At 44.9% G+C, this 13,357-nt stretch overlaps 1 protein-coding gene across 3 annotated transcripts in view; it reads left to right on the forward strand.

The window, feature by feature from the left end:
• The window catches only part of PPP2R5B (protein phosphatase 2 regulatory subunit B'beta), a 166,279-nt gene that overhangs the window by 88,741 nt on the left and 64,181 nt on the right, over positions 1-13,357 (forward strand). For all 3 annotated transcript variants that reach the window (XM_073554479.1, XM_073554480.1, XM_073554481.1), the window contains 3 exons: positions 8,631-8,761; positions 9,183-9,242; positions 10,360-10,468. In XM_073554479.1, coding sequence (XP_073410580.1) covers positions 8,631-8,761; positions 9,183-9,242; positions 10,360-10,468 — 300 coding nt within the window. The remainder of the gene's footprint in view (positions 1-8,630; positions 8,762-9,182; positions 9,243-10,359; positions 10,469-13,357) is intronic.

The following is a 13,357-nucleotide window of genomic DNA, read 5'->3' on the forward strand; positions in this document are numbered from 1 at the left end:
ATAATGTAACCTACTTACGCTCTCTGGTGCGCATTACTGTCTTTCTTCCACCCACCATTCTCTCCTATTTGTCTGACTTAATAGCTACAATTTGTAAAGAATTAAATGAAATTGCTACTGCTGCAGTGCTGTGGTGATAAAATGACTAACAGTAATTGTTTTCTATGATAATATTGCTAACCCTTTGAACTCTTAAAGCGGATCCGTCAAAAAATTTCAGAATACAAATGTACTACATAATTAGATAGATCTTTTAGACCTGAAGAGGCTGGTCTACTTACTATCAAATTGCATGTCAGAATAGTTGTATAATTCTGATATTAAATTGAGTATTTTAGGGGTCCTGACAAAGAATTGAAATTGCCCATGAATCCAAATATTTTAAGTCTGATCTTACTTTGGAAAATCATATAAACACCCTATAAAAGCTATCCTAGGATAGCTTTTATAGGGTGTTTATGATTTTCCATTTGAGACCCTGGATATATCTTATGTTCTGATCCTACTTTGCCTATTTCACAGCTGCAGCTTGTACTGAGCAGTGAGATCTTAGCTGCAGGGAGGAAGTACACTGAGGGGTTGTCAGTCTCGATGGGCGGAGAATGAGTTTGAATTTTGAAAAATTATTATACAGCCTGTTATGATCTGTTATGAATGAGTCACCGGAGGAGGAGAAAACAAAAATACAAGCTAAGTCCAGAAAACCGGAGAGGTTGGTAGCTATCGGATTGCAGACCCTTGATCCTATTCACCACAACTAACAGTAGCCGTGGGGGTTCCTACGGTGCCCTAGAACCCTCGTCACAGCCGGAGAACTACATAAGCCTAAAGAAGGAAAGGGGAAATCTAAACTGCCCCAGAGCAGACCCCAAAGCAATAGACAGCCCCCAACATGTATTGTCGGTGAAAAACAGATGAAAACACAAACACAGACAGAAAGACTGGCTGAGCAAACGATGGGGCCCAACTAACTAGATAGGACAGGACAGAAAAGATGCTGGCTGCAATCCGCAAAAAACCCTACAAAAATGTCCCAACCGTCTGATAGGAAAAAAGGCCCTGAAGTCGCTAGACTTCAAAATCACTATATCAGCACTCAGGTATATTCTGAAAACAGAGCAAAGAGATCAACTGATCAGAGACAAAAATGGAATTCAGCCAGTCCCAACCAGGACTGGCTGAATACAAACACTAAGGAAACCAGACAAAATCTCATGGAATAATAGCAGGGCAAAAACTTAGCTTTTAGTAGACAGGAACTAAAACTGGATGCCAGAGCTCAGAGCAGAAAGGATCACCAGCAAACCCTGCAGGGCGTCGGCTGCCTTATATCCACTCAGAAATTCCAGATGTCCAATCACACTCCGCCTGCTCAGATGACAGGTTCTTCCCATCCCAATCAATTTCACTACCTCTCTTCACCAGCAGAGGGAGTTAATCAGACATCAAAGGTGAAGGGGAAATTAACTCACAACAGTACCTCCCCCTTGAGGAGGGGTCACCGAACCCTCATCCACGCCACCAGGGCGATCAGGATGGGCCCGATGAAAAGCAAGAACCAGTCTTTCGGCATAAATATCAGATGCAGGGACCCAAAAATTATCCTCCTGGCCATAACCCTTCCATTTAACCAAATACTGGAGTCTCCGTCTAACCAGACGAGAATCCAGTATCTTCTCAACCTCATATTCCACATTACCTTCAACCAATACAGGGTCAGGAGGTGCCACCACAGGAACTACTGGCTCAACAAACCTTTTTAACAGAGACTTATGAAACACGTTATGGATATTGAATGTAACAGGAAGAGCCAATCGAGAAGAGACCGGATTAAGAATCTCCAAAATCTTGTAAGGTCCAACAAAAATAGGTTTAAACTTTGGAGAAGCCACCTTCATAGAGATTTTCTTTGATGACAACCAAACCATATCACCCACCTTAAACCGGGGACCAATGGTCCTATGCCGGTTGGAAAACCGCTGGGCCTTTTCCTGGGAGAGAGACAACTTATCCACCAATTGGTCCCAGATCTGGTGCATTCTCTCCACCACAGTGTCAACACCTGGGCAGGCAGAAGACTCCACCTGCCCTGAAGAGAATCGAGGATGAAACCCAAAGTTACAAAAAAAAGGTGACATCAAAGTGGCAGAACTAGCTCTATTATTTAAAGCAAATTCGGCCAAGGGCAAAAATGAAACCCAATCGTCCTGATCAGCAGAAATAAAACATCTCAAATACGACTCCAAAGTCTAGTTTGTTCTCTCCGTCTGCCCATTGGTCTGAGGGTGAAATGCAGAGTAGAAGGACAACTGAATTCCCAGCTTGGAACAGAAAGTCCTCCAAAATCTAGAAACAAACTGAACTCCTCTGTCAGATACAATGTTCTCAGGAATCCCGTGCAAGCGAACCACCTGTTGCAAAAGCAAGGGCACCAACTCTGAGGAAGATGGCAACTTAGGGAGTGGTACAAGATGGACCATCTTAGAGAATCTATCACAAATCACCCAAATAACAGTCATTCTCTGAGAGACAGGCATATCGGAGATAAAATCCATTGAAATATGGGTCCATGGCCTCCTGGGCACCAGCAAAGGCATCAACAACCCACTAGAGCGAGAACAAAGTTTAGACCGGGAGCAAGTCCCACAGGACTGCACAAAATTCCTGACATCACGAGACAAGGCGGGCCACCAAAAAGACCGACTCACCAAATCTCTAGTACCAAAAATACCTGGATGACCAGCCAATGCGGAGCAATGAACCTCAGACATCACTCTTCCTCCACTGGTCAGGAACATACAATTTTCCAATGGGACAACGCTCAGGTTTGTCCTCCTGAAACTCTTCCAGAGCACGTCTCAAATCGGGCGAGATGGCAGAAAGAATTACCCCCTCACCTAAGATGGTAGCAGGCTTGGTCACAATAGGAGAATCAGCAAAGAAACTCCTAGAGAGGGCGTCTGTGTTGACAAATCTTAGTGCCCGGAAGAAAAGAGACCACAAAATCAAAACGTGTGAAAAACAAGGCCCACCTAGCCTGTCTAGGATTCAAGCGTTTGGCCGACTCCAGGTTAATAAAATTCTTGTGGTCAGTAAGGACCACGACTTGATGTTTAGCTCCCTCCAACCAATGTCTCCACTCCTCAAATGCCCATTTCATGGCTAACAGTTCCCGATTCCCCACATCATAGTTACGTTCGGATGGGGAGAACTTTCGGGAAAAGAAAGCACAGGGATTCATTTTAGATGTTACAGGATCTTTTTGGGACAAAACAGCTCCTGCACCAATCTCAGAAGCGTCCACCTCTACCTGAAACGGGAGTGAGACATCAGGTTGCCGCAAAACCGGGGCAGAAGTGAACCTTCGCTTCAGCTCCTGAAAGGAAGAAACAGCCTCCGGAGACCAATTCAGCGCATCAGCACCCTTCTTAGTCAAATCAGTCAATGGTTTGGCAATACCAGAAAAATTAGCTATAAATTTACAATAAAAATTAGCAAAACCCAAAAACTTCTGGAGGGACTTCAAAGAAGTGAGCTGAACCCAATCATAAATGGCCTGTACCTTGGCCGGGTCCATTTCAATAGTTGACGGAGACAAAATAAATCCCAAAAATGAAATCCTCTGTACATCAAAAAGGCATTTCGATCCCTTGACATACAGGGAATTCTCCCTCAAAATCCGGAACACAGTCCGAACATGTTCCACATGAGAGTCCCAATCCTTGGAAAAGATCAAAATATCATCCAGATAGATGATCAAAAATTTATCCACAAAATCTCGGAAAATATCATTCATGAAGCACTGGAAGACAGAAGGGGCATTAGTGAGCCCAAAAGGCATCACCAGGTACTCAAAATGTCCCTCCGGAGTATTAAATGCCGTCTTCCATTCATCCCCCTGCTTAATGAGAATAAGATTATACGCCCCCTGAGGTCAAGCTTGGTAAACCAGCAAGCACCTTTAACTCTGGAGAATAGATCAGAAATCAGGGGTAACGGATACTGATATTTAACAGTAATTTTGTTGAGGGAACGATAGTCAATACAAGGCCTTAATGAACCATCTTTCTTGGCCACAAAAAAAAAAACAGCACCTAAGGGTGAAGAGGATGGTCCAATATGACCCTTCTCCAACGACTCCTTAATATAGGATCGCATAGCCTCGTGCTCGGGTACAGATAAATTGAAAAGTCGACCCTTGGGAAATTTACAACCAGGGCTCAGCTCAATTGCACAGTCATAACTCCTATGAGGAGGCAAAGACGCAGACTCATTCTCACTAAATACATCATAAAAATCAGCCAAATAGTCAGGAACATCATGCGACTGGGGAGAGGTGGAGAAAACAGGAGCGTCACTAAGGGCACAACGACAACCCCAACTCACCACAGACACAGATTTCCAATCCAAAACTGGATTATGGATTTGCAACCAGGGAAACCCCAGAACGATGGTATCATGCAAATTATGCAACACCAAAAATCTGCAATTTTCTTGATGGTCTGGGGCGACCCGCATTACCACCTGGGTCCAAAACTGAGGTTTATTCTTCGCCAAAGGAGTAGCATCAATACCCCTCAAAAAGATAGGCGTCTGCAGAGGTGTCATAGGAAACCCACAACGTTTAGCAAAATCCAAGTCCATCAGGTTCAGAGCTGCTCCCGAATCCACAAAAGCCTTAGCGGAAAATGTGGACAGGGAGCAGATCAGAGTAATTGCCAGAAGAAACTTAGGTTGAACACCACCCACAGCAAATGTGTGTGCAAAACGTTTCTCTCGTTTAGGGCAGACAGAAATCATATGAGAGGCATCTCCACAGAAAAAACACAGCTTATTATGCCTTCTGAACTCCTGACGTTGCGCCCTAGACAAAACTCTATCACATTGCATAGGTTCATACATTTGTTCAACAGGTGGCAACACCTCTCGTACAGTTTTGCGGTCACGCCAACGCCGATCAACCTGAATGGCTAATGACATAGAATCGTCAAGACCAGAGGGAACAGGAAATCCCACCATAGTATCTTTTACGGTTTCTGACAAACCCTTCCGAAATAGAGCTGCCAAGGCACCATCATTCCAGGTAGTAAGGACCGCCCACTTTCGGAATTTTTGACAGTACAACTCTGCAGAATCCTGACCCTGGCTCAATGCCAACAGGGCCTTTTCAGCCTGATCAATAGCATTAGGTTCATCATACAACAACCCCAAGGCCTGAAAAAATGCGTTCACATCAGTCAGAATAGGATCATCAGGTTTCAAAGAAAACGCCCAATCCTGGGGATCGCCACGCAGCAAAGAGATGACAATTTTAACCTGCTGCGCAGAGCTCCCCGATGAGTTAGGCTTCAAGACAAAAAATAATTTACAATTCTTAAAATTCAGAAATTTAGACCGATCCCCAAAAAACACATCAGGAGTAGGAATCTTTGGTTCAGCAGCATGTGAAAGAGCAAGGTAGGCGGAAATTCCCCGCACTTCAGCAGCAAGCTGCTCCACACGATCAGACAATTGCTCAATCTCCATTGAGAAAAAATTCCTCCTATGGCCTCAGAGAAATAGAGGAAAAAGTATTTTTTTTTTGTTTTACAATTCTTTCCTGCTATTGAGTACCCTAGAATCTGCGGTATGGCTGGTGATTCTGTTATGATCTGTTATGAATGAGTCACCGGAGGAGGAGAAAACAAAAATACAAGCTATCAGATTGCAGACCCCTGATCCTATTCACCACAACTAACAGTAGCCGTGGGGGTTCCTACGGTGCCCTAGAACCCTTGTCACAGCCGGAGAACTACATAAGCCTAAAGAAGGAAAGGGAAAATCTAAACTGCCCCAGAGCAGACCCCAAAGCAATAGACAGCCCCCAACATGTATTGTCGGTGAAAAACAGATGAAAACACAGACAGAAAGACAGGCTGAGCAAACGATGGGGCCCAACTAACTAGATAGGACAGAAAAGATGCTGGCTGCAATCCGCAAAAAACCCTACAAAAATGTCCCAACCGTCTGATAGGAAAAAAGGCCCTGAAGTCGCTAGACTTCAAAATCACTATATCAGCACTCAGGTATATTCTGAAAACAGAGCAAAGAGATCAACTGATCAGAGACAAAAATGGAATTCAGCCAGTCCCAACCAGGACTGGCTGAATACAAACACTAAGGAAACCAGACAAAATCTCATGGAATAATAGCAGGGCAAAAACTTAGCTTTTAGTAGACAGGAACTAAAACTGGATGCCAGAGCTCAGAGCAGAAAGGATCATCAGCAAACCCTGCAGGGCGTCGGCTGCCTTATATCCACTCAGAAATTCCAGATGTCCAATCACACTCCGCCTGTTCAGATAACAGGTTCTTCCCATCCGAATCAATTTCACTACCTCTCTTCACCAGCATTGGGAGTTCATCAGACATCAAAGGTGAAGGGGAAAATGAACTCACAACAACAGCCATTCTGATATGGGTTTTCCAAGTAATTCTCATAAGTTTTAAGAGATCTACTTAGCGAATGCAGAAAAGGATTTCCAGTTTGTCAAGGAGCGCTTCCAGATGATTCATTAATTACTCCGAATATTTCAAGGAATATCCAGTTTATTGTCAGACATCAGGCTAATTTTATGTATAGCCGAAATGCGTTGTGTTTTTATGTCTGACAATAAACTGGATATTCCTTGAAATATTCGGAGTAATTAATGAATCATCTGGAAGCGCTCCTTGACAAACTGGAAATCCTTTTCTGCATTCTCTGACGAATCTCCTACAAGGTAGTTCGTTCCACCTGTTTTGAGCTGCAGGCCAGCAGATCCAGACTATTACTCCAGTACCCAAACACACAGGGTTATACGCTGAGCAACAAGACACCAGAAAGGTGAGAAGAATTTTTTATTTCTATCTGATATAATTAAAACTCTGCACTTAGATCTGCACCCCCCTTCTTTTTCTGGATATTCCTTGAAATACTCTGAGTAATTAATGAATCAGCCGGAAGCGCTCCTTGACAAACTGGAAATCTTTCTCTGCTAGAGATCTACTTAGTAATTTATGCAGTTTGTACCATGAAATCTGGTGACAGATCAACTTTAAAGACATGAAAATTGTGTCCATCTGAACAGAGTCAATTCAGCCAAGCTTTTATGTCATAAAACTAATCTAAAAACTTTCATAAGCTGCAAATTTTTTTGTGCCAACAATTTTGCAACTTTTGTCATTTTCACACCAGTTTGAAGCAGCTCTTCCAAAATGGGTGGAGATTGGGAAGGGGCATGGCCACACCCGACTATCAAATTAATTAAAAATGACAGCTTTTCTTACTTTAATGCCAGAAATTCTATTCCAGTTCCTGATTGGCATAGCATTTTTAGCAAGGCACATGGAGGCGCATTCCAAAGAGAAATGAATGGCATGTGACTCTTATTGAATTTGTTGCATCGTACTCCAAGTGAGTCCTTCATAAAGATTGGCGTTTGCAACATCAGTCTAAAAGGGGGTTTCCCACTACTCGGACAACCGCTTATGAATCCCTATGTCTTCTCCAATAAAATAATAACACTAGGGCCGGGGTCACACTAACCGACGCAAAATACGGTCAGTATTTTACATGCGTAATACGGATGAATGACCCCTAAACAGTGCTCCGTATGTCATCCGAAAGCAAGGTGTGGTCGCGTATTTTGCGCATGTCAGCATCCGTATGTAATCCGTATGGCATCCGTATGGTGAGATTTTCTCGCAGACTTGCAAAATGGACATATAATGGAGCCCTATGACAGGGTTATAACAGAAACCAAAGAATAGATATAGACACATAGAATGCATATATATATATATATATATATAATGTATGTATTCTATGTGTCTATATCTATTCTTTCGTTTCTTTATTAAACCTGTCAGTGTGAGTTTACTGTATCGCGCACTGAATTGCCGGCTTTGCTAAAAGACACCGGGTGCGTATTTCTCGCAAGTCACATGTGTGGTCCATGTGTAATCCGTATTTTTTGCGCACCCATAGACTTGCATTGGCGTATTACGGGCATAGTATGCTGACAATCGCAGCATGCTGCGATTGGCACGGACCGTAGAATACGGCCTAGAAATATATACGGCTGTTGGGAGCAAACCCATAGAGAATCATTGGTCTGTGTGTAATGCGTGCTTTTAACGCCTCTCACTTGTCCATATTCCTCTCTAGTGTGACCCCGGCCTTATACTTAGCCTCAAGGAACAGGAGCTGTTCAAGTGGCTCTGTCATGTCATGTCACGCGATCACTGTGGCCAATCAGTGCAGGCTTCACTCTCCCCTTCTTTGGACAAATCAAGACATCCGGAGGAAGTGAGAGAGCAGCTGCAGCTCCCACTTCCTCTGGATGTCAAATGAGTCCTTAGGAGGGAATAGTGAAGCCAGTGCTGATGGTCCACAGGGATCACCTGACATTTTTATGTCACACTATCCCCCGGAGAGCCAGTGCCAACACTGCTGGAACAGAACCAGCATCGGAGGTGAGTATATGTGTTGTTATTATTATACTGAAGGGAAACATAGGGATTCAGAAGTGATTGTCCAGATAGTGGGCAACCCTTTTAATTAATCTGCCCCTTAAGCTTCCTTTCTGATTTCCTTTGTACTTTTATAGCTGCTGGAACTTTTTGACAGTGAAGATCCCCGGGAGCGTGAATATTTGAAGACAATTCTGCATCGTGTTTATGGAAAATTCCTGGGACTCCGAGCTTATATCAGAAAACAGTGCAACAATATATTTCTCAGGTACTGACTGTAACACAGGATGCACACAATGTCTCTTGGGATGATTACGTATACATGGATCTTACGTTATGACAGTAATAACAGTGTCAGGCTGAGGTTTATTAGATCCCCTAGAGGAAAGGATTTATATGACATATCACTGAGTTATGCTTTTTTTCTAACTGATAAAAGGTATTTTTCTACAAAATTATTATTTTTTCTCTTTAAGGAAATATAAAGCTTAATTGACATGGGGGTCCCAACCACCAAGAAGATAAAATTGCTGGGCTTTTAAATCTTTCCACTGATCTCATCTTTAGGGGCAAAGTTGGGAGACCTCCATAAACGTCAGATGGCTGACTGTCTAAGCAAATCTGGCCAGTTTAGCCAACCTTATGCTAAGGTGTATGGGGGTCCTAATTGTTTTTTTTGTGTGTTGCAGATTTATCTATGAGACAGAGCGGTTTAATGGTGTAGCTGAACTGCTTGAAATCCTGGGCAGGTGAGTTTTGTGCAAAAGAAGTAGCATTACAGTTCTCTTAGTAGGACACGTTACATATGTACCAACTGGCCACAGACACTACTACACTCTTAGGGTATGTGCACACGTTGCGGATTTGTGTGCGGATCCGCAGTAGATTTGCCTCTGCGGATCCGCTGCAGATCCGCAAGTGATGTACAGTACAATGTTAGGCAGTGGAAAGGATAAAAACCGCTGTGCACATGCTACGGAAAATTCAGCGCGGAAACGCAGTGGTTTATTTTCTGCAGCATGTCAATTCTTTGTGCGGATTCCGCAGCGTTTTTCCATTATAGGAATCCGCAGGTGTAAAAATGCATGCCGAATCTGCAGGAAATCTGCAGGTAGAATGCAGGCATTTTGACCTGCGGATTCTGCAGATTCTGAGCGTAAAAATCTGCACGCGAATCTGCAACGTGTGCACAGCCACATACCCTTAATGTTCCTTGCTAATGAAGGGTTATTCCCATCATAAACAAGTATAACCTATCCACAGAATTTGCCATTAATTCCCAATAGCTGCCTCTCCTACCACTATGACATGTACCAATGGGAGAATGAGAGTACATTGACAGTGCAGTCCAAAGTGGAGATGGACATAGATGCGGTACCTGACCCCAATTCTCACTATATAAAAGATCCCAGAGGTAGTAAAGGAAGGAAATGCTCACATCTGTGTTAAGAATTCCATTTTTTATTCATAGAAATTGAAAAATAGAATTTAGTACTCTGACCGATCCATTCCATGATGGATCCCAAGGGTGCATGATGTACCCAATTGACAATATTGTGCTCCTTCATTGTACCTGCTGTATTTTGTATAGCATATTTAAGCAAAGTCTGATGACTGTTTCCACCAATACCATAGACTATGAAATAGCTGCAGGACTCATGCTTCACTGCCACTCCATACAAACTCTTAGCTATGGTCTTCTGGCCGGGAGGGACAGGAATTGAGGTCCCTTCTTCTGGCAATCGATGGAGGTCCCAGCGATTAGAAACCCACTGTTCTAGCATTTAACACTTCTTCAGTGAATAAATGATTCCTTCTCAAAGTTTCTGAAATATAAACTGACCTTTTTTTCTTCTTCTTGTACAGTATCATCAATGGATTTGCTTTACCTCTAAAATCTGAACACAAGCAGTTTCTTGTCCGAGTATTGATACCTCTGCACTCTGCAAAATCCCTTTCTATATTTCATGCACAGGTAAGAGGCACAAATGGCAAACAGTTACTGCATTCTGTATCTACCTTCAATTTTCTTGTTCTGGCATCAGTTTCAGTTATTCTTTTTAGTACACCTGTAGAGATAAACCACCACAACATTAGTGAATTGGTGTCCTTTGAAGGTTGTTAAAAGGGAATTTCACTTTCAGTAAATGGACCCAAAACCATCTAAACACCTAAAATAAATCAATCTTCATAGATCTAGTGCTGCCTCACTGCTGCTGCTCAGGTCTTAGGATTTTGGCTGCGACAAAGATGTCATGTCGACTGTCACGGGGTTACCGGAACGGAGCCAGAATGCCGCAGCGTCTGGTTGCTCCTACTACGCTGAGAAGCACTTCTGCAGTGTATTAAACATGTTTATTTCTTCCAGCAGAACAGGGGTTAATCGGCCATATTGGACACGCCTACATTCAGCTGTGCTAGGTTAGCCATTTCTTTTTTCCCTATAAAATATGAGCTTGATTACCAAGTCTTCGTCAGAGTTAGCACTTGCTGCATGACATTGGAGTGGGAGAAGCTGGTATGAGGAGAGCTGGAGGTCTATTAGCGACTGTTGTCTGGTTTGTACACTTGGAAATTCCTTATCCTTCCCTGTTTTGCTTTCTTCCCCCTCCCTACACACCCTGGTGAATACCTCTGTTATAAGTGAGTGTATATTTTGTGTGTGTAGTTTCCAGTTTACTCTTGTCTGTCACGCTCACGCCTTGGCTGAATGGTGCGAGCCGGGGGTTTGTGGCCCCACTGTGCCACAAACCAGGCTACTCTGGAAGGGGCGTGACTACGACAGCTACCTCGGTCTTCACTGGAGCCTCTGGTGAGGTCATGCTTGTGCGGCAGGTAGCTGTCGGGTGCCACTCCAGGGTGGTGTCTGGCTGTGGCTGCTGATCCCACTCGGGGACAAGTCACTTGGACAGGTGTGACTAACAGGTAGGCTGAGACACTGGGCAAGCAGGCACGGCTTGATACACTGGCAGGCAGGCACGGCTTGGAGACACTGGGCAAGCGGGCACGGCTTGGAGACACTGGGCAAGCGGGCACGGCTTGGAGACACTGGGCAAGCGGGCACGGCTTGGAGACACTGGGCAAGCGGGCACGGCTTGGAGACACTGGGCAAGCGGGCACGGCTTGGAGACACTGGGCAAGCGGGCACGGCTTGGAGACACTGGGCAAGCGGGCACGGCTTGGAGACACTGGGCAAGCAGGAGTGGTATATGAGAGAACAGGTTTGGACCTGTTCACACAGGAGGTGCAGGTATGGATATAGGCAGGAAGGAGTGGAATATGAAGGAACAGGTTTGGACCTGTTCACACAGGAGGTGCAGGTAGGCGGAGCCGCAGGAGTGCAGAGTAGGCAGAGCCGCAGGAGTGCAGAGTAGGCTGGGCTCCAAGGGAGCTGGGCAGGCAGAGCTGCAAGGGTGCAGATTCACAGACAGACAGAGCTGCAAGGGTGCAGATGAACAGACAGAGCTGCAAGGGTGCAGATGAACAGACAGAGCTGCAAGGGTGCAGATGAACAGACAGAGCTGCAAGGGTGCAGATGAACAGACAGGGCTGCAAGGGTGCAGATGAACAGACAGGGCTGCAAGGGTGCAGATGAACAGACAGGGCTGCAAGGGTGCAGATGAACAGACAGGGCTGCAAGGGTGCAGATGAACAGACAGGGCTGCAAGGGTGCAGATGAACAGACAGGGCTGCAAGGGTGCAGATGAACAGACAGGGAGGACACAAGGAAAGACACAGCAGGGAAGGAAGCCACGGACAAGGAGAAAGGGAGATTAAGGTAGGACAGAGTACAGACAGGGTACTGGAACCAAGACTCAAGGGCCAGGATATTCAGCCTCCTGGCAGGCAGACAAGGTACAAGGCAAGACAAGAAGTATTCCTCCAGAGAAGGAGGAAATACACAGAACAGGGCCTGGCTTCCTCAGCAGCAAGATACTAACTGAGATTAGACATTGCTCAGGCCATGTTCCAGTGGGTGTGGCAGGGTAAAATAGTCCAGGGCTCTAGGTGATTGGTCAGGGACCCATTAGCCAGGTGCACCCTGACTGCATAAGAACCAGAGAGTTCAGGCGCCGCCCCCCTATACACACAGTCAGGAAACATGGAGAGCAGAGGCACAGAGCTGGCAACAGACAGAATTCACAACATGGCTTGAAGCAGAAAGTAAGTTGGTGTGTGGGGGATGGGAGGCCATGCAGTGATGCCAGCAGGGTTGTTACATTGTCTTTGTTACCCTGTCTGTCGGGTTGGGGTACTGCGGTGCACAGTAGCACCCCCTCTTCTTTGGGTGGGGGAAGGGGACAGACGAAGGGCTGTGCTAGGAGATAAGGCAAGGGTGGGGGGCCCCAGCATCTTCGCCATCTGAAGTATCCCAGGGAACAGGGCAAGCTAGGGCGCCCCCTAGTGTTAGGGCCAGGAAAGGTGCCCCTGGTCCCAGGTCACTCGCCAGTCAAATCGTGACATCAACATTACACATTACCGCTGTAGCCAATCACTGAGCTTAGCGGCTGTACCGAGGTTGATGACACAGGCTGCTGAGATCATTGATTGTTTACAACACTGACGTGATGTGACTGCCTGAGCCAAAAGACCGAAACCCGAGCAGCGGCTGGGAGGATGAGTACCTGCTCGGTTTGTTATTTTATTTATTTTAAAGCACATGACGTCCACTTTCTGGTGTCTGCTTCCTTTAGGTTGGATCAAGAGAGACCTCATGCATATGTTTATTGGATCTGTAAGCGCAAACTGAGATTCTAATTTTATATGGAAACTCACGTGACAATCTGCAATACAAAAACATGGTTTATAATACTTTTTTTTTTTGCTTCTTTTTCTTTCTTTTTTCTTTTATATACAATAAAAG

This window comes from Dendrobates tinctorius, unplaced genomic scaffold, assembly GCF_039654945.1.
Source record: "Dendrobates tinctorius isolate UK_male_01 unplaced genomic scaffold, ASM3965494v1 ptg000211l, whole genome shotgun sequence".
In the NCBI taxonomy this organism is placed as follows: domain Eukaryota; kingdom Metazoa; phylum Chordata; class Amphibia; order Anura; family Dendrobatidae; genus Dendrobates; species Dendrobates tinctorius.